The 26079-nt window shown below is 36.6% G+C and overlaps 1 protein-coding gene across 8 annotated transcripts in view; it reads right to left on the bottom strand.

Moving 5' to 3' along the window:
* CNTN5 (contactin 5) overlaps window positions 1–26079 on the bottom strand; it is a 5719910-nt gene that overhangs the window by 2021798 nt on the left and 3672033 nt on the right. For all 8 annotated transcript variants that reach the window (XM_044072706.1, XM_044072701.1, XM_044072707.1 and 5 more), the window contains one exon: window positions 21205–21307. In XM_044072706.1, coding sequence (XP_043928641.1) covers window positions 21205–21307 — 103 coding nt within the window. The remainder of the gene's footprint in view (window positions 1–21204; window positions 21308–26079) is intronic.

Raw genomic sequence — 26079 nt, 5'->3', positions numbered from 1 at the left:
GGCCTATGTAGATAAGCTTTCATTGCAGCTCTGTGTGCCATAGGAGCACTATCTGCACCCATATTTTCCTGTTGTCTGTTCTGCATATGGAGCTAACAAATGTCAAGGTAAGCATCCTCATAAATGCTGCAAAAAATATTTACCATATCCATTGCAGACTGTGTGAAATGATACTGTGCATGGCTGATACTTCTGAACATCTGCTAATTTATTCATAGCACTGCCTGCATATCAGGTGTCAAATGGTAGCTATGATGCTACTGTTCACTCATACGTTACAGACACATGATAGGTATCTCCACATCAGAAGCTGTGCAGACATGTGAGTGTAACACTCGCTAAGCATGTTTGTGGGTATATTCCATAGCAGCTCACTTGGTGATCATCCTACAAAGCCACAGTATCTCCAAAGCTTCTGGTGGCATCTGCACCTAGCATGGAGGCTGTCTTACCACTCACTAGGCACAGAGATTATTAAGTCCCCTGTCTGTGACTCCTAACCAAGTTTGTCAGTATCACTGCCAGATGCATTTGTGGTGTCACCATCATCTTTTTGTCATGCCTCAGACATTTCTACATCACGTCCTGCACAAATTATGCCTACAAATGCAATACAGAAAGAATTCCATGGTGAACTGAAAGGCAAATGTTACTAGTGTGTTCATGTGTCAAGCAGAGTGAGGGTGGTCATAGAGAAAATGTTGCTGTACCCAGTCTTAACCTCTATGGCAACAGGATGCTGTTGCAAAGCTGAGGTGCCTATAAAGGGAAATTGGCATCATGCAAACTGGATTATCCTATAGTCAGTATTCCTGATAACAGCATAGTAAATCTCTAATACATGGCATTAATCTAATTTATTACTCATGAAAACATGATGTAGGGGTACTGACAACTGCTGTTACCAACGTCCAAACACTACTTCTGTGGACATTTTGTGGGCTATTATCTTCCTACAGTGAGACAAGGAATTGTACTGCCTCTGTGAACCATGTATGGCCACCCCATGTGGAGACCACCCCAATTCAATCTGTCATGTGTTGTACTTGGGTGACTGAATCAGATCTTCCCTCAGTTTAAAGACATTGCATAGCTAACCTCTGATGTGGGTATATATGTCTATTTTGCAGTATCTGATGGAAAACATTGGGTGTATAATTTTGTGATGAAGAAGGTACCATTTCTGTATATGGCTACCCAACAGCACCTGCCCCAGACTAGTTCATGCTTCTGTGCATTGCTAACTATCAAGAGATCTGAACTAGCAGGCATGCTACTGTACAATTCTATCTCTGGTTGTATCACATTGATCTAATCTATTAAGTAATGTGAAATGTGTGCAGCTTTGTGGGATAATGTGGTAGAAATGGCTTTGTTACCATAATAGGGATGTAGAGGTTGCTTATTATTGCAGTCTGCCTCAGTGTTACTAGTATGACTTAACTTGTCATGATGTAGAGTGCAGATAGCATGCAGATGATCTTGTCATGATGTAGAGTGCAGATAGCATGTATATGATGTCCATCAGCCAAGGTCACCAGATATTTTCTATATTGTTTAATTAGACTAAAAAGTTGCCAGTTTCCATAGACTTCAGATATATTACACATTCTTAAGGAAGTGACTATTGTTAGCATGCTTTATTTATCTTTTGTTATTATTCATACTACTAGAGGAAATTTTGCCAGGACATCCTGCAATTTCCTCTACTCTTTTTGATATATGCCATGAGATCTTTTATAGCCATCTGAACCACCATCAACTCAAGTAGATGACACCTTGGTGTAGCATCTCATTTGAAGGATGACAAACTCAGGAGTGCAGCAGCCCCTTATGCTGGGCTGTATTGTCAACAGTCCATCTACTTGGCATGGGAATAGAACCCACAACCTTCTACACCAAAGCTGAGTATGCTACCTGCTGCTCCACTGATACTGCGAAGTGCTGAAAACACTTCAAATGATTTTATTGGGAAAACAGCTCTAAATTCTTACAATATTCTTTTAAGTTTTATTCTTTATTTAAGGAAATGTTGTAGTATATAGGGTGAAGTTTCAGTAAAGCATGATGATTTTGGTTGAACTAGAGTTCAATACCATTTACTTGAAAGATGGATTTATGATTTCATACAGGATATTGACATATTTCCAGTACTGAATGAAGTAAATTTATCCAGTTCAAAAGGAACCAACATTTATTAATTTTGTCTAATACTTGACAGTGTTTGACAGTATTCTGATTTAAGTTAATGAAGTAGTTTGAGTATAAAGCTGAGATTGAACTATTTAAGAGTGTGATTTTGTGTTTTATGAGTAAGGTAAAAAATACAATAGTATACAGCTGAAAATGATTTTTACGACATTAAGTATTTCCTTTTTTTTAACTAGTTCAGTCAGATTATAAAATTTCCTACAGAAGTAATACTTGTCTCGGTCTTGAAAGTATTCTAGAGAACATTCTCTTAATTTTATTAGAGTAAGAGCGGGGTCATCTTAATAAATTGTGTTAAGTAGTAGCTCTCCATTTGTTTAATTCCAATACCAATATGTTGGAAAACATATTAGTTAAAGCACTGCCTTAATAAAAGAGATATTTTATAGTGATGGCTTGCAGGCATTTACCACTGCAACATATTGTTTCACTGACAAAGATAGTCTATCATGCTAATATGCAACAGATTAAAATACCACAGCACCACAATAGGGAGAGCTATAAAAGATCAGCATGCCATACTCCTAATAAAACTATTACATAATGAAGAACAAGGGCCTTTCTTAAATGTTATTTTCTGAATAGTAATATGGAGGTATGGTTTGCAATGAGAAGGTGAAAGCAAAATGGATGATATTTTCTTCAGTGATAAAAATGTATTTCTAAACAGTTAAAAGTATTTATCTATCTATCTATCTATCTATCTATCTATCTATCTATCTATCTATCTACCTATCTATCTGTCTATTTATTTATTTTACATTTGTTGACAGGGATAGTCCGATAGGATGCATGTCCATTTTCAGCAGAGTCCTGGGGAGAAATGCTCCAAGCACAACATACAGAAAAAAATAATACAGGAAAAATCATAATATCAATACATGTTACAAGTATGGGTTCAACTGTCCTGAATCAATCTTTCAGTATTATAACAATAGCACACCAGTAAAATAAAAAGCTGATCTATCAATCCAAATTGTATGACATACCATTTTGTCAAAAATAATGCATTTCCCACAAAGATGTGCAGCCTTGGAGGATGATATATTAATTAACTGGGTATAGATGAAATAGGCTTCAGGCAAGCTCACCAAGTAATTTTTATATTACAAACAGATTCAGTGGAATGGTTTATGAACTGTGTTAATTTGTATGTACCATATACCTATGGCACACCTCAGATGTCCTGTGATGCTAATCTCTGCATGACTGAATGTTATAGTTATTCAGCCATTTAAAGTACAGAATCTGAATTCAACTTCAGATAAGCACACTTCTGAAAGCAGTGCAACATTTTCTTCTTTGCTTTCCATTTTTTAAGCTGTTTTATACTATTGGCAAATTGCTTCCTAAACAAAAATACTGCTACAAAATTCCCAAGAGGAGAAATTGCACTGTTCAATAAATAACACCCAGCTGACACCTTCATGCTTTCACAAGAATTTGTTTTTTGATACCCAGTTGTGAAAAGTGATACCAAATAAAATATTTTCCCTTATTTTAAGTAAGTACGAATATAATTTTTCAGAATGAATTTGCAAGAGGTTGTTAGAGCACCACAGAATGCCTTCACTTTTGGAAGCAGTTTTCATTCTACCACACAAAGCTGCTTGCAAAAAGAAAACAATCTTGGGAAAAAAAATAAAGCATTATTGGATTTATTAATTGTCAAGCATTAATCTTTACTAATCAATTGTTAGAATAGACAATTATAGGCAAGAGACAAATTACAGAAATGTTTTACTTTATTTTTAATGATTACAAATATAATTTGGGTGAGTGTTTCCACTTATATGTCCCAGTAGCATCTGCTTACTGTATTAATTATGCAGAGCAAATTTATTTTTTTAAATGACAGTATTGAAGGAACTTGCAACATTATGGTCTTGATACCTCCATAAATAGCATCTTTGACACCAAATGGTGAGAATTGATAGCTAAATATAATGAGACTGTAGATTTCCTTGTATATTACCTGATTATATTGTCTAGTATAATGCCTGAATGTAGTTATAATTATATTGTGGAACACCTTAATGTTAAGTTGATCTGATAATTCTATCACACAAATGCACACGTGGGAAAAAAACATGACGAGTCATCCTTCCTCACTATAAAGAATTCTTCCTTCTACTATAGCAAGTAATATACATAAAAATCACTTCTTCTTCTTCTTTTGGCTTTTCCCAGTTAGGGGTCACCACAGTGGATCACCTGTCCGCTCATAATTGGCAGTGGAGTTTTACAGTGTTGAGTTGCCAGCCCGGCGCCCAACCTTCCACAGAAGGCACACACATGCATGCACTCAAACCTAGGGCCAATTTAGAGTGTCCAATCCACCTACAGCATGTCTTTAGGATGTGGGAGGAAACCGGAGCACCCGGAGGAAACCCACGCGACCACAAGGAGGACATGCAGACTCCACACAGAAGGCACCCCAGCCGAGGATTGAACCAGAGAACCTGTTGCTGTGAGGTGGCAATGCTAACCACTGCACCACCGTGGCCTCCCTAATATACATAAAAATCACTATTAAGACAAATAGGACATCATCAAGATATACTGTCAACAACATATGAACAAATGATTTATGCTTGATATATTTTCTACTTCAAAGTACTCTCATTCTGTTTCAATCGTAAATGTGTTATGCTACTACTGTTATCAACTGACTTTAAATTTAAATACTTGCTATTCTTAATTGATATTTGATTACATTTGTTTTCAGCAATGCATTGTAAATATTCTATATAGTTATATAATAACATGGCAACAAAGTATATTATAAAGCATGTTTTCATAAATTATATTTCTTTGTAATAAGTAAGAGAACAATAAAAAAACCTGGTTAAAACACAATGGCCATGCAGGAACATCACAGAGTATTATGCTATTTATTCTTTGAGAACCTCTATTCTCTGATATTCTATAGTTACAAATATTAGCTAAATAAAGGCAAAAAATTGACTTCACAGTATTTTATGATTTCATGGTTATAATTATCATTTGGTGGATGATTTACAGATAGATATTGTAGCACTGTGAAAACCTTAGCTTCTCACCTCAAGATTGTATTATTTCTCCCACACAGATGTGCTTACTTATAAGAAAGTGATGATGGGGTATCAACATATACAATTATAGTCTATTTTTTGACATGCATTAGATTGCAATACAGAAAGATGTAATAGTCAAATATGTGCAAAAGTATGCTTTGTGGGGAATTCAAAAATATACTGCAACATGTACACCTTTGTGTAAATGACACTGCAACATTATGGAACTCAGGAACATCTGTAGCAGGGAGCTGCATGGGGATCCAACATGAAGACATGCAGCACTATGCAGGACTGACTCTACAGCCATTTCCATAGCTAATGAGGCAGTCTAGAGGACAGGTACATGGTAATTATCCACATGCTTTCTCAATCAGAGCTATTTCCAGGAAGGCACCTACATGCTGAGTGATTCAAGAAATTGCTTGGTTTGTAGATCAGTATTTCCCCACCGTGTGTGGCAGGGAACATGTTGAAATGGTCATATTCACCTACTGAAAAATGAATAAGTACAGGGATGCAATGTGGTAGGTGAGCCGATAGACATCATGGATTACTTCAAGCCTACATGCCATAATGGAACCAACAGGAGTACAGAAACTAGAGGAAGGGGGGACACTAGACACCAGAAATAATACCTCTCAACTGTCCAGATTTGTAGAGAATGTCCAGATTGTTCCCTCATATTTTTGTGCTGTTACTCATATTTTTTTTTCTGACAAATCACTTCAGATTGAAGCCACTACATTTGTGTTACAGACTTCATATCCTTCAAAAAATGTATACCAAAACAAATCCTGTTATTCTAGTAACATTCTATAGGAGAAGTATTTAAAATGTGTCCCTATTTTGGGCCTTTGTCTCCACATTATTTTAGGCTTTGTCCAGATTTCTTGCACTAAGAGGTTGAGAGGTATGCCAGAGACTACTTCAAAACTAAGTGCTGTAATGACACAGACAGCTGTAAATTGAGCAGCGGATGGGGAAAACACTAGCCACCAGGGAAATTACAATAGTGCTATACTTGCACTTATGGCAGTATGGGGATCAGAGGGGTGGGGGAAACATAGTTACTAAGGATATTATACCAGCAGTTATGACAGTACATGGACTAAGGGTTGTTGTTGGTGGAAACACTAGTCAACAGGCACACTACATCTGTACCACAGTGGCACTCAAACTTTTATGGTCATTGGGTTGTCATTTTTTATTTTATTTAACATTTGTTTACTGGGAAAGTCTGACATGGACAGAGCCCATTTTCACAGAGTCCTAGGGAGAAATGCATCAGACACATCTTTGGAATGTGGAAGGAAACCATGCAAATGCAGGGAGGACATGCAAACTTCGCAGAGAAGGCACTCCAGCCGAAACTCGAACCTGAGAACCTTTTGCTGTGAGACGACAACACTAACAGCTGCACTGTGGGAAACCCTGGCTACCAAGGAGTGCTATGAATCCTTGGGCCTTAACAGCACTTTAAGTAGTATGTGAATCAAGGGTGGGGGAGATAGGAGAAGGTCTGACAAGCTAGGGATAGCCATGGTTACTGTGGTGTATGTGTCTATGTTTGTCTTTGAATATGTACTTGTGTGTGTGGGAGAGTGAATCAGAGAGACTGACAATACCTACATGGGCAACAGTTAACAACCATGACACACAGATCATCAATGATCAGCATGTAGCAGAAGTAACTGCGATTCAGACAAATGCAAATTAACCAGTAATGCGATCTTTCCTTATCAAGGCTAACATGTCTCTGAATCACAAAAGCAGCAGGGTAAGCCAATCATGAATTCCCAGCTTTACTTTGTTTTTTCTTTTACATGTAGATGTAGGAACTCATATATTCTGGTTTGTGGACCATTTTCTATATTAATAATAATAATAATAATAATAATAATAATAATAATAATTTAAAATTTAAAAGACGATCATGTACTGGATTTACACCAGTAAGAGGAGAGGAGAGAGAACCACAGCACTTCTAGGCCTCCAATTGCTTTAGAACCTTTAAGAGGGTTGTTACTATTAGCCAGTGGGCTGTTTTCAGCTTTTTCCACCATTGTCTGTACTGCTATGAACCACTGATACATGCGTTTGTGTTCATTTGCTATGATCTTCAACATATCCATCTGAAAGCATCTGATTCTGACTTTGTTATACCAGATTTGACTACACTACCAAACCCTGAAAGATAAAGGATAAGTTATTGTTATTACCTTAATGTGGATATTGTGTTAGCTGTATACTTTTTTGTACTTTTAATTAATCTTGCTAAAAAATTGTTTACTGTTTTTATTATAATGAGAGGAGAGGCAACCGGACTACATGCACTATACTGGGGCAAGTGACTTGAACTACACTTCTGCTGGGTCTATATTATGATGTCGAAAGACGAGTTCACTGAACACATCTTAATCAACACGTAAATATCAACCTTTTCAAATGCCAAACGGACACTATAGCGGATTTTTTCCCAGGGGAAAAAAAATCTCTCGGCCGTACACAAACAAACCAAACCTTTAAACCCTTCATAGTGGGTGGTTTCATCCTCCACATCCCACCCAACTAAACATGACAACTCCAAGATCACACTACAGTGGCAAAAAGGGCAAATCCCTGATGACGGCCAAGCAATTTTTTTCCCCTGGGAAAAATTCACTGAAGGTGCCATTCAGCATTTCAAAAGTTGATTTCATATGTCGATAAAGACATGTTTGGTGAACTCGTCTTTCAACATCGTAATATAGACCCCTTGTGCTAATCTCTCCATCTGCTCACAGGCATTTTATAGCCAGTTTTTACAACTGGAACCTACAAAAGCTCACAACTGTTCGTAGCTATGCAATGAGCTGCAGTGTCCTCTTAGATTATTGCTAGTCCTCCCAGCATTATGTAGCTGCCTTTCACTGCCTGCATATTTTCTTCTGCCATCTTAGCATTTAGCACCATTAGCTTGCACAGAGTGTTGTAATCCAAAACATTTCCACAAATCCACTGTCCCTTACTTCTTGCTCACACTAAATGTGTAGTCTGTCTATTCATCCATAAATCATCTTACATGGTTGCATATATTTTATTCAGTATTAGTCCATGTATTCTTCCATAAAATTACTAATTTAACTATTCTTACTAATGGTATAGTTTGTGTATCCCTCCATAAAATAATTAATTTAGTTACTCTTGCTAATGGTATAGTCTGTGAATTCCTCTGTAAGTAATTTCATTTAGTTGTATATAGTTAATTATGTGTAAGTCTGTGTATCCCCCCATAAATTAATGCATTTAGTTACACCATTCCATAAATTAAGTTATCTAGTTAAGAATAGTTTCTTCTGTGTACTTATCAACTAATTCCACAAATCACTGGATCCAGATATAAGATATGTGTCCCTTCTGTTGTCAAGTATGTAAGCTACTGGGATCCTTCGGCTATAGAGAAATGGCTTTATGCACACAGTTAACAAGCTCATACTCAGCGTAAATAATTCTGTTTCTGAGAGCTACAAATACTTATTTAGTCTGGAGACTTTCTTCTTACCAAAAATGATTGCCTATAAATAGCACACACCTCCACCGCAATCTAAATATAATTACATTGAATGTCTTTCACTGAGGCTATACAATAACCCAGAGCCAATTTTTACACATAACTGCGTGGCTAGACCTGACATGCTGCACAGTCTGAAATATGGGTTCACCTATATAAAGACCACTGTGCACCACTTGGCACCACTGGGCACTACTGTTGATACCTAAAGAGATTGGTCTGTACAAATCCTTCCCATTTAGGCACCATCTAGATAGAGTTCTATGCTGCTGTCCACAAATCCATTCTTGGTTGAGTTGAAAAAATGCCAGAAATGAGGAAAGAGTCCAAAGCAACATTGCTAGACTTGGAGAATACATATGACAGGGTCCCAAGAAAGATGATTTGGACAGTCCTGCAATGGTTTGAAGTACAAGAATCACTGATAGAATTAGTACAAGTCATGTACATGGACTCAATGACACACATATGGGCAGCATTTGCACTCACAGATGGATTCCCAGTGGGAGTGGGTGTGCATCAGGGTTCACTGGTGAGCCCACTGCTGTTTATAGAGGTACTGTACTACATTAGCAAAAAGGTCTGAGGGGACAGATTGACAAAGCTGCTGTTTGGAAATGATGTGGCACTGCAAACAGACTGAACAAGAACTTCAGAAAAGGATAGGGAACTTGAATGCAAAACTGAAGGTACGCAGGATAAAACTGAATACAGATAAGTCAGTATTAATGGCAGTAAATGGGGGAAATCTAAAGAATTTGAGATGTGAGATAGAAGAGAAAATAGGATAGTGCATAAACAGCTTCAAGGACCTGGGAGGGGTGGTTGAGTAAAAGGAAAAGTCTGAATGAGTGGGTCAAAGCTAGAATCAGAGTGGCTGCAGCCAACTAGCAGAGTGTGTCAAACACAGTGTATGATGAATATCAAAGCAGCAGAACAACAAAGTGTACAAAACAGTGGCAATAGCAGTACTACTGTATGGTACAGAAATGCAGCAGCGAAAAGAGCACATTTGAGGAAGCTGGAGGTGACAGAGATGAAGTGCCTGAGAAGAATGGTAAGATGCACATTGCGGAACAGATGAAGACATGAGGGCTTCAAATCAGTACACCAAGTGCCCCAGCTGCAGAGAAGGTCAAACAGAACAGATTACAGTGATTCAGGAACATGTACAGGAAAGCAGAAGACAATCTAGTGAAGAAGATTTCAGAATGACATGAAGAAGGCAAGAGGAAATGAGGGTGACCTGCAAAGTGATTGAAGAATTGTGGAGAAGACCTGTGACATTCAGGCATAATCTGTGACAGTCAGGGGTGACTATCAAAAATGTTAGAAGAGTGGCACTGGCTCAATAGAGATGGTGACATGTGACGTGACATCCTGACCCAACACAGAAAATGGAAAAGAGGGGTGCAAGTGATGATGATTAATGATGATAACCGAGGCTGGTAAAATGTATTTCTCAAACTCAACTCGATCTAGGAAAGATAGTTCTCAGTGAAAATCCAGCACTTCATTTATTTCATGCTATTAAATTGAGTCACCAAACTGACTAAATCAATTACTCCAAACCACTGCTCTAACAAAAATGCCTTGGTGATTGGATACTCTACATCTTCTTCACTTACAAGGGCTGGGCACTAGGATCTCTGACATCACAATGGCATTAAAAACCCTTTCACCTGATAAATATGATTACAGCATGCTGATGCTCCATCTGGAAGTGAAAAACTTGTGATGCCAAATCCCGAGAGACACGAAGAGAGAGATGTCATAATTTGGAATCTTTCCTTCTACAAAAATAATGCAGGGTACAAAGAAGGGCTAATTGGCTTCAACAATTGGATAGACTATGTCTTTCCAGGAAGATCAACTATGTGTCAGCATGGGACAAGATGCTCAACTTGAATGTGCTTTGTAATGGATGGACTGCACCTCTTGTTCCATGGCGTCTGCATAATCATTAATCACTTTGCAGCCCCTTACTACCATATTAGTCACAGTCCAGCTAATGGGCATTCCTACATAAACATATCAAGCCTAAAACCTGACCCCTTTAAGGTGGCTCTCCATATTGCCAGAAGTCTCAAAAACAAAGGCCCCAGTCTTGGGGCTGTCCGGTATTTGAAATGCATCCATGTTTATGCAGTAATTTAGACTTAGTTGAAATTTAAAGAGAGCACTCAACCCATTACTTGGTTTTGTGTCTACCATGCCTTCAGGCCTTATGGCAACTGTGCTTGCATCTCCATATTTATCAAGAATTGCATCCATCCCCTACAGCTTGATTTCCACAGACTTACAAGACTGAACTTATGGTACTCCAGATCACCCTAAACAAGGTGACGTATCAAAATGTAGATTGTTTCAGAACACTTTCCATATTTCAACATTATTATGTAACATTCCTAAATGTACTCAATGAACTCCTTATTAACAAGAGTTCCATTATACACAGAGACTGTATCTCCTCCTCAGTAAACTGGAGTGCATATACCTCCAATAAAGGATATGCCCAAAAGTTCTTAAACTTAATGAATGAAAGCTCCCTGGAACAGTTTGCTAAAAGACCCACTAAAGGAAAAATATTCTCAGTCTATTCTGTACAAATATAGCTACATCTGGCATTCCTCTTTCTGGTTAGTCAGACCATAAACTTGTGATATTAAACTTCACAATCTCTAAAGACATGGCAATAAGTATCTCTGCATTCATGCATTTCAGATGTACTGACTTCATCCAACTTAATAACATAATTTCAAAATTCACTCATGGCAGAATTAGCGCTGACTTTGACACAGCAGGTAGCCACAGAAAAGAGTTCTGTTAACATTCCGATTAATAAAGAGTTGGCTGTTCTAACAAAATTCAAAAACAAAGCAGCCTACTGGTCCATCAACAAAAACAAACTTTACAGCAAAAGGAAAAAAAGAATTCCAAGGATGGCATCAAAAATATTACTAAAGATTTGAAAACTGCTATGAAGTATACCAAAGAATCCCATGAACTTAGATTAGAGTCTGAAGCAAAGGACATTTAAAAATCCTTCTTTAGCCATGTCAGGAAAGTAAGGAATTACATCCAACTTTGCTTTTAACTCATTCAAGATGGCACCTCCATAAGGATCCAAAAAGACATTGCCTAAATAATAGCAAACACATTCAGTGCTAACTTTACCCCAGAGACTTCTCTCCAAAGTTCACAAAATGCTGAATCTCTTCTACCCAGGATTATTGCAATTCAGTGCTATCTTTACCCCAGAGACTTCTCTCCAAAGTCCACAAAATGCTGAATTTCTTCTACCCAGGATTATTGCAAAGTAACATGTACTGAAGGTGTTATCTATGATCAACACTATCTCTTCCATAGGGCCTGACAACATACCTGGATATTTAATACTGCTAAGCATGCCATTGCACAACCACTCCTTAAACTGTTTAACTTACATTTAGCTATAGGTTTCTCCATGAACTTTGATGCACTACAGTAATGATGCCTCTCCATAATGGTAACACTGCTACACACTCGAGAATTTATAGACCTGTCAGCCTGAAGAGTCTTATCTGTATGTAAACTCATAAACTATGTTATCAGAAATCTTGATCAACAACAGCTGAGCTTTGTCAAGGGGAGATCTTGACTAATGAATCTGGTTAAAATCTTTGTATAGTTGCTAAAGGCTTTCAACAGTTGTCATGCTGTTCGCATAGTGTGTCTTGCCTGGCCAAGTAATTTGACACTATACCCCATGCAGTCATTGTAAGTATGTCAAATGTTTTAAAACAGATGATGTGGTAAGATGGATAGTAAACTGTTTGCAGTACAGGACACAATAAGTGTAAGTTCTAGATGCCTTATTAGAAAGGTTAAACATAACAAACGGTGTGACTTTGGTCACAACACTGGGACCCCTACTTTACAGCATTTACTTTTCTGGTTTGCCTAAGTTTGCAGATGACTGTACTCTGGCAGTTTCTGTTGAATCCCTCTGTGACATCTAAACCATTCACCAAGAACTCACACTCAGAAATGCCTTGTGTATTGAAAATGTATTCCAATTAAATGCAAATAAAGTGCAATATCCTTACATTTGATAGACTACCCCTCAACCCAGCACACATTACAGACAATACCCTACTACAAAATGCAAGTGTACTTAGGATCTTTGGAGTATGGGTTCATAACTCCCTCAGTTTTGATCATTATGTAATAACATTTGTCAGAAAATATTTCTGTTTAGTACAACTAGCAGCCAAGGGTTATAGGAGCCACATCTAAAGAGGTCATCATTGCCTTATACTCAGCATTGATTATAACAATAATTGAGTACAACTCCCCCTTCAAGATTTACATTACTAGAGATATCAAACAACTAGGAAGACTCCAAAGGATTATTATTATGAAGATCACAGGCTTATAGTCCCTGAGACCTAAAGAGGGGCTGGAACCAGAGTATTTTATTGACCCTTGAGAGGTGATTTGTTCTTCACCTTCCACACCACTGGAGACCCAGTTGTAGTGTATCTCCTGTATCTCTGCAAGGGTAATAATTCAGCAAATACCAGAATCATGGATTAAATTTTTACTAAAACATATTCATTGCACAATACCTCCTCCCTCACCTCTGAAACAGACTGCCATTTTGAATGGAATGCGGTTGATTGGACGTGTACCAGCAGATTTACCTTGGGATTGGCTGGCACAGTCCTTCTGATGAATGGAGGTACAGCTTGTAGGTAGCACTGGCAAGGAGTAAACAATTGCAAGACAATTTCCTTGCAATTCCTATGAGTCCTGGATATAATATTCATGCAACATTACGATTATGATGCTTCATTATTATGTTTTGTTTTTGAATATCTGATAGTATGAGGTTATAGATACATACAAACAAAATAAACATTTCCATGTAGTCTGTGTAATTATAAATATCACCTGCTAAAGTGCCTGCATAATACTGCAGTACTGTCAAACACATTCACATCTGGAGTTTATTCAATCCGCCATGCACATGCGATCATGAAAAAAAAAAGTATCTCACAGAAACAGTCACCATTATTGTTATAATGCATTTACAAACTATTTTTGAGGATCACCTGCTATACTGGTGGTGAATGGAAAAAAAATTCCAGGCTCAGGGTTGCATATTACTTCTTTTCAGAAGGGAATTATAATGGCATTCATTGTCTTAAATATACCTGCTGTATACCTGCAGCATGCAATACTGCCTAGCTTATTGTGTGGTAGGCGCACATACTGCACATTTTCTTGTGATATGAATATCTAATAAACAATTCTGTAGCTTATTATGTATGTACCCTCTGCAATTCAGTTGTTGCACATGTGATAGTTTTAAACTTCCTACTAAAACAAATGTGGTATGACAGCATTCTTAGCTAACACTACTATTTACAAAAACAGTATGAGTTATGCCTACAAGTGCCACTGCACATCTGCACACTCAAAACAAGGAATGGTACCTGTTTCACTGTTCTTCTGCTAGAAAGTCTTAGCCCAGCACCACTTCAGTAGTACATGTAGGCACTCATAAAGATTTACTGCTTGATATATATAGATGTGTGTGTGTGTGTGTGTGTTTTTGTGTGTGTGTGTGTGTGTGTGTGTGTGTGTGTGTGTGTGTGTGTGTGTGTGTGTGTGTGTATTAAAATATTTTATACACAGACATACACACACCCATACATACATATAATGTATATGTATATATATATATATATATATATATATATATATATATATATATATATATATATATATATATATATATATATATATATATATATGGGTTCCATACACTAGATCAAATTTTCACTAATTCAAAATAGTGCATGGAATTCTCACTGCAGTGAAAGTGCACTTAATCGGAAGTGCACTTACGCGAAATTCAGTACAACGAACGGGTGTTGTACTGAACTTCCGTGCAGTGCTCACAGACCCTAGGGTTAGGGCACGGGTCATAGTAAGGGGATAGCCTGTAGGGCTATCCCCTTACCATGACCCGTGCCCAAACCCTAAGGTCCGTGACGACTGCAGTGCAGTGAAGGACATAGCATTGTCCTCCACTATGGTGCGATAGTAACGAACCTTAGGGTTAGGGCATGGGTTAGGGTAAGGGGATAGCTTTACTAACTATCCCCTTACCCTAACCCATGCCCTAACCCTAAAGTCCGTGACTATCGCACCATAGTGGAGGACATAGCTTGTTTTTTATGTCCTCCACTGTGCTGTGGTGTTTTCGGTGAAATGCAATTACGCAAAAGTTCCCTTTCGTTAAAGTGAACGTTCACAGAAGTGAGGCTTCCTATTACAAGTTCGAAGAAGTGAACTTTCATTCTTGTAATAGAAATATATATATATATATATATATATATATACATATATATATATATATATATATATATATATATATATATATATACACACACACACACACACACACACACACACATATATATATATATATATATATATATATATATATATATATATATATATATATCGGTCTACTTTGACCCATGAAAATTTCAGTTTGTTGAAACTGAAATAAGCGATCACAATTCAGCAAAAGTGCGTTTAAATGAAAATGCATTTTCGTGAAAAATCAATACACTGAAAAAAAAAAAAACACAAACAAAATATTAAAGAAACGCATTTATGCAGGGGGACAAGTCCCACTACACCCCCCACCCTGCTAATTATATTTACTAACTATAAATATAAAGCAAAAAACTTCTGACTCTCCACGTTGCTTAAACTTTTTATTAGTAACAGAAAAGACAAACGGTGAGCGCTTTCGCGTATGCTACGATACGCTTCTTCAGACAATTTAATATGAAAAGTAGCTGCATATTTATAGTTATAAAACTCCTCTGCTGAGCCATCCCATACAATTAAAATGTCATCGACAAAACGCTTATAGACTAAAACTTTCTGAAATAAAATGTGTTTAAAGACATGGTTCATTTCCCAGTGGTGTACAACTAAATTGGCATATGTGTTTGCACAGGGGGTCCCCATGGCCACACCACAAGTTTGTAAGTAAAGGTTACCCCCAAATGCAAACACATTGTTACTAAGTACCAATTCCAATAATTGACAAACTAAAATGGTTGTATTCCCACTTATATTCTGGCTATGCTGTAATAAATCACGTATAGCTTCAATCCCAGCTTCATCTGGGATTGAAGTGAAAAGGCTTTGTACATCCATTGTAATTAAAAGATGTTTATCTTGTCTAAACACAAAATCCAAAGATTGTAAATATTCTATAAGCTGATACGTGTCTTTAAGAATTGTAGGGATGGCTTCTACTAGAGGTCTTAAAGTTTTCTCTAAATAGGTTGATATGTTCTCAGTAATCCATTTTGCACCAGATACTATCGGCCGCATCGGTGGTGGTAAAGTCCCCTTATGCATTTTTGGCAGCCCTTTAATTATGGGTACTACTGGGCTATCAATAGAAAAAAATTCATATAAAGTGTTTGGTATCTGGTAGCACATAAGCATATCATACAAGTCTTCTTTGACAGTTTTAATAATTTGATTAAGTTTACTTTGATCTATTAAAAGATAAGTAGTATCAGCTTTCAACATATCATTCATTAAAACATTATAGTCAACAGTGTCAAATATGGCTATGCCTCCCCCTTTGTCTACTGGCCTAAAAGTTAATGAATAGTCATGACTAAGGTTTCGTAGCGATATCATATTGTTGCTTGATATATTGAAATATGCACATTTCTTTTTTCCATTGTAGAAATATCTATAAAAATCTGTTTCACACAGCTTAACAAAAGAATCTATATGGGCTGGCATGACAGGTATAAAAGAACTTTTCTTCCTATACAAAGGAATATTGGCAACATTGTTAGTAACATTATTCATATCCTTATTAAAAAACAATTTCAAACTAACTGAGCGTGCAAATAAGCGTAGATCAATCAGTATATCTGATAGTCTGCTTCCCCGTGAGGGAATAAACGAAAGGCCTTTGTTTAGCAGTTCAATGTCACTGACATTCAAAACATAGCTCGATAGATTGAAATAAAGCGTGCTTACAGCCTCAGCCTTCTTGGTTGATACACATTCATCTCGCCGGATAGCTTTCTTTTTCTGCTTTCCCAACTGTTCCTTCTTCCTTTCACAAACGATGGTTTCCTTATTGGTAAAGGTAAAAAAGGAGTGTTGTCATCAGTACGCCTTTTGCTAATGGCTCCAGTGTTGTGTTGTAAAGATTTGGCCGCATTATTCGCTTCTTGATTTGGGAGTGGCGTAGAGATGAGAGGTACACTAGTAACTGAGGCAAAAGTCTCAGGCGGCGTGGTGAATGATTCTTGTGACGTATCTTTGCCAGCACCAGGTTCAGATGCCGATAGACCAATGGGAGTAGGCGCTGTAAGTGTACGGTCCAGGGGCGCTAAATTCGGACCAGAATTCTCTCCTATGAGCTGATTATCAAATCTCCTCGGCCAAATAAACACACAACCTGTAGAAAAGTCTCTAAAGTCACGTTGAAGCTTCTTAAGTTTGGTTTGTTGAAGCTTCATAGCGTAGGTATTAACTTGGCTGTACATGTTTTCAAGTTTCCGTATACAAAAAGGATCAACAAAATTCTTTCGTAGCTCAGAGTTAATATCATTAACTTTAGATAGTAGCTCCGTCTCAAGCGGTTCAAAATAATCAATGAGGAGCTGCATGTGTTTATAGCTAGCTTCAATATTAATGTCTTGCCATTTTTTCAGCAACATCGGGTGCGTATCGCCATACGTCGGCATGACAAGAATACGCATCCCTCTCGGAATCAGTTTGTAATGAAGGCACGCCTCTAGGTGTTTGCGTTGCCATATCATCCTTTGCAATTTATACAGTTCATTCTCAAGCATTTTCATGTTTGAGTTAAAAAGTTCAATGTTATCGATATTTATGTCTGTCGTATTTGAAACTGGAACATTCAGGTCCAGAGCCAATAAAGGGTTCGACTTACATGAAGTAATGGCAGTCCATTGCTGTTCGTTGGTTAGTCGCCTCAGTTCCGGATTGTAATCCAGCTCAAGTTCCATATTAGCCATAACGTGTGCAGTAGAGATCCGAAAACGCCAAGCAGATAAAAAAACAAAACAGATCTCTAACTGCTGAGGAGTCAGTAGTTAAGTCCAACGATAAATATAAAGCAAAAAACTTCTGACTCTCCACGTTGCTTAAACTTTTTATTAGTAACAGAAAAGACAAACGGTGAGCGCTTTCGCGTATGCTACGATACGCTTCTTCAGACAATTTAATATGAAAAGTAGCTGCATATTTATAGGGAGGCTCAGCCAAAAAACAATTGTTTAAAATTAATCAATTAACTGTTGATTTAATCAAAGCAAACCATTTACAAAAAGGGACCCTTTTTTTATATTTACTAACTCTGAGATCGCACTACAGTGGGGAAAAGAGAATATTCCTCGATTTATAAAAACTACTCAGTGAAGAGATGCTCGAAACTGCATTTTTGTTTTTAAACACACTTTCGCTGAACTGGGTTTGTTTATTTGTTTATTTCAGTTTTGACAAAGTGAAATTTCCATTGGTCGAAGTAGACCCATATATATATACATATATATATATATATATATATATATATATATATATATCTCCATATATATATATATATATATATATATATATATATATATATATATATATATATGTGTGTGTGTGTGTGTGTTTGTGTGTGTGTGTGTAGTGTATCTACTTGGTGTTATAACTAATGTTGACAATGCTTCTATGTTATGTAGATATCTATTTTTCTCCCTTCCATTCAGTTGCTGCTTTGCATTTTTATGTTTGCTTTCACTTCATTGTTTTTTTTTGTTTGTTTTTCTCTCCATTTATGTTTGCTATGGTTACACTAGCTGCCACAACTGTGTCAGCAGTGAAGCCATATCCAGCCACCCAGTAGGCCCAGCCAGTGCTGCTTGTTCCCTACTTATATCGTGGTCTGCTTCACTGTTGTTTGCACCCAGAGGCATCTAGCAGGCCACCCCTGCAGCTTCTGGTAATGGTTCACTGGATGAGAATGCCACTGTACCTTCTGGTGGGACCTCTGGGAGTAAGCAGTTTGTCAAATGCAGGTAATTGGTAGAAATGTAGAAAACCTGCACTGGCCACCTAAAGAAGGTCTTATTTTGGCTAACAGATTTGTAACACTGCCTTTCTGGAACATTACCAACTCCAGTGGGGCACAGTAGACAAGATGGTCAGTGTGCTGTACACACCTGCGCGCACGCGCGCACACACACACACAGCTTTAGAGTACCTATCTTTAGATGCACAAACAGTGCTGATCCTTCAGTGGAAGTGAATAGGTGTTTGCCATCAACAGGCAGCATAAACATTTTTGCTTTACATACATAGTGGTACAACTATTGTCTGAAATACTCTGCCACACTATTCTGATGCTTGTGAGATTTACTTGGGAGATCACATGGCTAGGTAGCTTATCCCCTGGACTGGAACATTTCCATGAGGCCTCATCAGTAATACCAGTGTCCACACTACAGGCCACTCCTCTCATACCACTGTAGTAGTGGTACAGTGGTCTCTGAATTACTCAAGAATAGCACACCAGAGGAAAAATGTCATTGTCTACGATATGGTTGAGAAACCCAGTGTAATTCAGTCATTAATAAATGCAATACTATTCCATCAAAAACTCTACTTATGGAAAAATTAGATAAGTTCATTACACAATAAGAAAGGTCAACAGATAAATTCATGTGCAAAGGACTTGCAGGGAGTTATACAATATAATTTCTGTTATTTGATACAATACAGTAAACTATTATGTACTTCACTTTTATATTTGGATCATGAACTCACATTATACTTTTTGCATCTATTACATTCCATTTTGTTGTTTTAAACATTTATATTCTTTGGATTTCAAATTACTTCTTTTTGAAGTTGGCTGGTATTCTTACATATCTGCTGAGTGAATAATTTTGGCATGGCACTTCTTTCACCCTTGAATAAGGACTGAGGCATGCCTCTTAATTGTCAAGATTTTCAGAGAATGTGCAGATTTGTTCCCAATACTTTTAATCTCTTTCTTTTACATTTTGTGGTTCCCCAGTAAGTGACTGAGGACTGAATTCACTAAATAATGACAATCATTTGAATTTCAGATTCCGTATCCTTAAGATAATACACACCAATGTAATACCTATTCTCACAACTTTTGTTTTTAAGAAGAGTATTTAAAATCTCTCTCCCTATCTTTTGGACCTCTGTTTCCTGAATATTTTTGGACCTGTCCAGGTTTCTTGTGCTAAGAAGTTGAGGGGTATGGACTATTGTGGACAATAAGGTTTTGTTCCATTTTACAATTTAAGGATTCTGAGTAATTTTATGTGTTACTGGTTTCATTAACTGTGTCTCTCTGTGTATGTGGAGTGCACCATGTTCTGCTTATGCTAACATTATGCAGACAATACAGTTCTTCTCTGGCATGTGGCTTCCTTATATGCTGTAGCTGAATGGAAGGAAACTGTGTAACTTCAGTAACATGCAGTGTCTGTTATGTAGGAAACTAATATTCTCAATAGTCTGGTATTGTTTACTATCATACTTTTGCACATGTTAATGCAGATTAACTTTGACTAAAACTGCAATGCTTCTCGATAGTACAGACTGGAAGAAATTATGCATTTATCTTAAATACTAAACTAAATGAAAGCAACTGCACATACATACAGATGCTTGCATTATGAGTCATTGAATAACAGCTCCATAATGGAGTAACTCCTTGAGCATGACCTAAAAATCAACCCAATGAAAAAAAATATCTTTAAGCATTTTTGTAGGGGAGACTTGTCTCACCATATTAGAGGCAAGCCACCTAACCCCCCAAAGAACATATATATGTGAATTTCTTGGTTGCACAGTCAAAAAAGGGAGAAATAACCCCTAAAAAAGTAATTTCTGATACAGAAATCATGTCAGTAGTGATTTCATAGGTAATGTATTTACTTTCTGGTTGCTCAACAGCTGCTGAATATTTATAGGAAAACTGCACGGAAGAGCATATAAAGTGATAACATCCATATAGCTCTAAGAGATGAACTGGTACCTGTGATACTGATTTATTTTATCCCTAGTAATTGAACATGCACTAGAAATTACAGATGAAAATTGAATGGATTGAAGTACTAGAATGCAGTGTAATCAGGTTATTATAGCTTAATGCAAATAAAACAGCACCACTGTGTTCCTGCCATAAATAAATAAAACAATTAGTGTTAACCTATTTGAGCAGATCAAAACAACACTGTCAATTATTTAGAAAGCATGTCTGTACATAATCAGAACAAAATATTTACTTACTTGCCCAGTGCAAAGCATTCCAGTCTAACAGTTGTTGCCTTTGGAGCGGTAACTGTAAATGGAAAATGGACTTCAATCTTTGGCTCATATTCACCCATTACACCTTAGAGAAAATAAATAAACACTTATTTAGTTAAAAAGCTCTTCAGGACATTTCTGCTACATCAGCTTTGCATCAAGTCAGCATGGTGCATCAATATACAAAGACATGTCTGTTCTATTTACATCAGCATATTTAAAATGAACTGACCTGGGGTTTCCCCTTTAAGAAAAGCAGTTTTGCAGTAGGAAATCATACCACCCTAGGTGACGCTATGTGAATGTTAGACTTTATTCCCTGCATAATTTGTTATATGGCATTCTTTGTGCCTTGTCCAAGCAATAAACATGTTAACATCACGATCTGCAGTACAACATTATAAGTGTATGAAGTCTACATATTTTCCCTCAGTTGCAACACATACAATATCTAACAACACACCTATGAAGGACTCAAGTAAGTCAGATATGCGACAAACCTCTTTGTTGTCCTTAATTTCACTAACATTGAGAAGAGGTGCATGGCCTGTCATTCATTTCCTGACTATCTGGTCTTTAATATATCAGGCTATATACCCCTTATATTATATTAGACTTTTTTTTAGTTATAAAATATACTATAAATATTTTACAAGGTTGCACAGCTTTCTATATAATGATAATTTTTTTTCCAGATTATTTTAACTAGAAAGTAAGCACATCAATGGCTTTTTACATTAAATGCTATGTTATTAACACTCGGTGTAGATGATTTTGATTGGGTCTCTGATTGCAGACATATTATTATATGTTCAAGTCATTCTTGCCAAGAAATTTACCTCGAGAGTGAAGGCTGAGAGGTAAATCTTAGTGTCCATGTTGTCACTATAATACTAGGTTAAGATCAGAGATCCAATCATAATTCTTTCTAGTGTATGGAGCTTTTTCTGCTAAACGTACTTCTAATTACAGAAAAAGAAGAAAAAAAAAGGAAAAAAGAACAAAGTATTTTCTGTCTTTCAAAGCTGGTAGAGTACTAAGCAAGTACTATCAAACAGATGTCTTAGGTCAGGGCAGTACTTCAAGACAAAGTCAGGGACAGACCTACAGGTGTAGACAACCGGCAGAAACAAAGCTGCTTAACTTCTTCTGCTGTTTGCTGGCCAGCACTGTCAGTTCTAAGTGTCTAGTGTGAGACCCTGTTGTAACAATCCAATCTTAACAGCACTTAGGGGAGTTCTAAACAATTGTAAAAATTAGGCCACATACAACAGAAATGCTTAATTAGTTTGCCTTGTCTTTTTTCAGTATTGGAGTGTAATCATGAAGCTTCATGCACTACATATATTTTAATGAATGCTGCTTTTTTTGTATTACAGCCATCTCTTGAATTGTTCAAATATTTGGCTGTTTTGTTTTTTTGTTTTTCCCAAAAGTCTTCCAACTCTACAATATGTAACAGGACAGTTGTCTGCAGACTTTTGAGACTTCTTTAAGGGCAGTATTACATTTCACAAATATTGGAAAAGATAAAACAAATGTACCTTCTTCATTGAAGATTACTTTAACAAGTCTCTTGGAACTTCCATGCTTTCTCAGTCAGTATCTGTCACAACTAGACATTCTTGTCTTAAAAAGGATGTCTTCAGTTTGTTCTGTACAATTAACCATCTTTTTTCTGATGCAGATATGATCTTGTTTCAACTGCCTGACCAAACATTACAGCTCTGGGTTGTAGATTATGACATGATTGCTGTGAGATTGCATATTTCTATAGTTTCATGTTATTACCCACACTATAGTATTGCCAGTTTACTAGAGAAAATGCCTTAGTGACATTTCTGCCTTTGCTGATCTTTTATTAAATATATATATATATATATATATATATATATATATATATATATATATTTCAAGCACAAGCAATAATACCCTTCTAGCTTGACAATATACCAAAACACTTGTTTCCATAATGTGTCCAAGCTGTTCTTAAAATATTTAAACTAGTACTTGGTTTAAGGTAATTTGGTAGTCTGTTCCATGCATCAGCTACTCTGCCAGGGAACCAATTAGTACACTTCTCATTCCTACAGAATCTTCTCTGATAATTATCTAGTACTTTTTGATAACCTCAAACATTCCCAGAGGTAGTTGTCTCTAAATGCCCCATATACCTGAATAAGATCTCCTCTTAGATATCTGTAAGAGACTCTGTATTATACACTCAGACGTTTTAGTCTTTCATAATAACTTAAATTTTCAAATCCATGGATGCCCTTGGTAAATTTCCGCTGTACTCTTTCCAGTTTACTCATCCGTGTTTTTTTTAGGGTTTCCATATTTTTATTTCATACCCAAGTTTGGGTCTAATGTAACTAACAAACAATGACTTCATTATTTTTGATTTCCTAGACTTTATAAATCTTTTTATACAAACTATAGTTCTATAACTATCATTAACTAATTGGTTGATATGATTAGAAAAATTCATAGCTGAAATCTACCCATATACCCAGGCCCTTAAATTAGTCTATAGTTTCAATCACTGTGTGCTGTATTAAATATTCACCTTTCAGTTTATGTCTCCTAAATCTCATATGCTTAGTTTTTGATGTATTTAACATCATATTATTCTCCTGTGCCCAAATGGTCAATTTAGTCAAGTTATTTTGCAGGCATCCCTTATCTGTAACACATGTAATCAGTTTACCCAATTTCAGGTCATCTGCATATAGACTGTAGAACATCTCAGATGAGAAGTTAGGTCTGAAAGATACAATGTAAACAAGTAATGGCCTAGGACAGAGCACTGTAGGACACCCTGACTGTAACCAAGGATTTCACCTGTCCAGTTGCTGTATGATACTTGCCATGTCCTATTTGTAAGCCATGCAGCTATCCATCTTATTAAGAGTACATCAATACCTAGTTGTACTAATTTATTAATCAGTGTTTTGTGTATAACCCTATCAAATGCTGAAGTTAAATCTACATAAATTAAAACACAGCACAATTGTTCATTCATAGCTGTTATTATATTGTTATAGAACATCATGTTACAGGTGGTAATAGATCTGTTTTCAACATATGTATGCTGATATATGGCTTCAAGTCCCAACCTGTCCAGTTCTGGCAATAACTTATCCAATATTACCTTCTCCATTATTTTTCCACAACATGAAATTAGACTTAAGGGTCTATATGACTCTGAGTTTGTCCTACCCCCCTTTCCCTTAAAGACAGGTTTAATAAGCACACGTCTCCAATCATGAGGAATCTCTCCATATTTATATGACCTAGTGAATAATAGATTTAATGGTGCTATAAGCTCTTGTTGAAGTGTTCTCAGGTCATTGTTACTATTTTCATCTCCTCCCTGTGCTTTGTTTGGATCCAGTTTGTGCAGTTCGTTTTCAATATATTCTAATTTGATTCCAGTAGCTGGGGTTACCTGTATGCCACTAGGACAATTTGTCACTCCTTTTGTGGAGCCAAACTGCTTTGCATAAGATTTTATAAACATGATAGAGAGCATAGTGTTGCAGCAGTAACATTGTCACCTCACTGCCACAGGTTATCTGGTTTGATTCTCGGCTGGAGTGCCTTCTGTGTGGACTCTGCATATCCTCCCTGCATTCATGTGGGTTTGCTCCAGTTTCCTCTCATGTTACAAAGACTTGTATCTGGAATGCTACTCCCTGGGCCTCCACTGAAAATTGACTTCATTTGTTAAAATAAATATTTATAATCTGTTGTGTCTGAGAATAAATTTTAGAATCTGTACACAGTTTATCAGTTTGTGTGTCTTTACTCCTTCCACATCTTACATATCTATAAAAAGGTTTCTTATTATGCTCAAAATCTTTATATAAATTTTCTTCAAATTTTTCTTGACCTTGTCTAACACTATGCTTAATCTGTTTAGACAGCTTGTTTATTTCAGTTTTGAAAGTTGTAGTTCAACATCTCTTCCATTTCTTATATTTTTTTGTATCTTATCTTAATCAGATATATTCTTCTAATGGAAATATATCCCCCCGATGTAGTATGCCTAGATCCTGATGCTAAACATTTTTTTGATTTTTTGCACTCAAACAATTTCTCTTTCAAAACTTTCATCATTCCATCTGCAGTTTTTCCACTCAACATCTCACTCCAGTTAGTTTTACATAGCAACTGTTTTGCTTCCATATAATCTGCAGTTAACCTTCTGTGCATCGGTTTAGATTTCAGTTTGGCGCAATTATCTAGCAACAAATGAACATTTATAGCCCCGTGATCACTACTCATCAATGGTGGTAAAACTTGATTTGAAGTTACAGTCATTTCTTTGGGAACACAAACAATGTCTAGTATGTTGTGTCCCCTGGTAGGCTATTTTTACATTCTGAAGCATTTGTTGTTCCTGAATATACACTGTGAATAATTTCTTTACTAACATTGTTGAGTCAATACTATTCTAGTCTGTTTCTGGTAAATTTAAGTCCCCAGCTAATATTATTCTTCCCTCCAGTGTTTCATGCAAGAAATATATTAATTCCTCTAGGTCATCTGCACTTGACTTTTGTGGTCTATACACTCCAGCAATTGTTGTATGTTCCAGGGTTGCCTTTGTTGTCACAGTTACACAGTGTGTAGTATTAGTGTTATCACTGAACATGTAATAATCACAGGTCTCATAACTATTTTTAATCCCTATCATAACACCCCCACCTGATTTTTAGTAGCATTTCTGTTACAGTAAAAGCATTTATACCCCGACAGAACTCGTTTCCAGTCATTGTTATTTAACCATGTTTGACAAACAATAACAACATCAATCTTGTGGGAACATAGCAAGTTTTCTAATAAAAAAAA

This window comes from Protopterus annectens, chromosome 5.part0 (genome assembly GCF_019279795.1).
Source record: "Protopterus annectens isolate FY-2018-M chromosome 5.part0, PAN1.0, whole genome shotgun sequence".
Taxonomy (NCBI): Eukaryota; Metazoa; Chordata; order Ceratodontiformes; family Protopteridae; genus Protopterus; species Protopterus annectens.
This window is presented reverse-complemented; position numbering and strand designations above follow the sequence as displayed.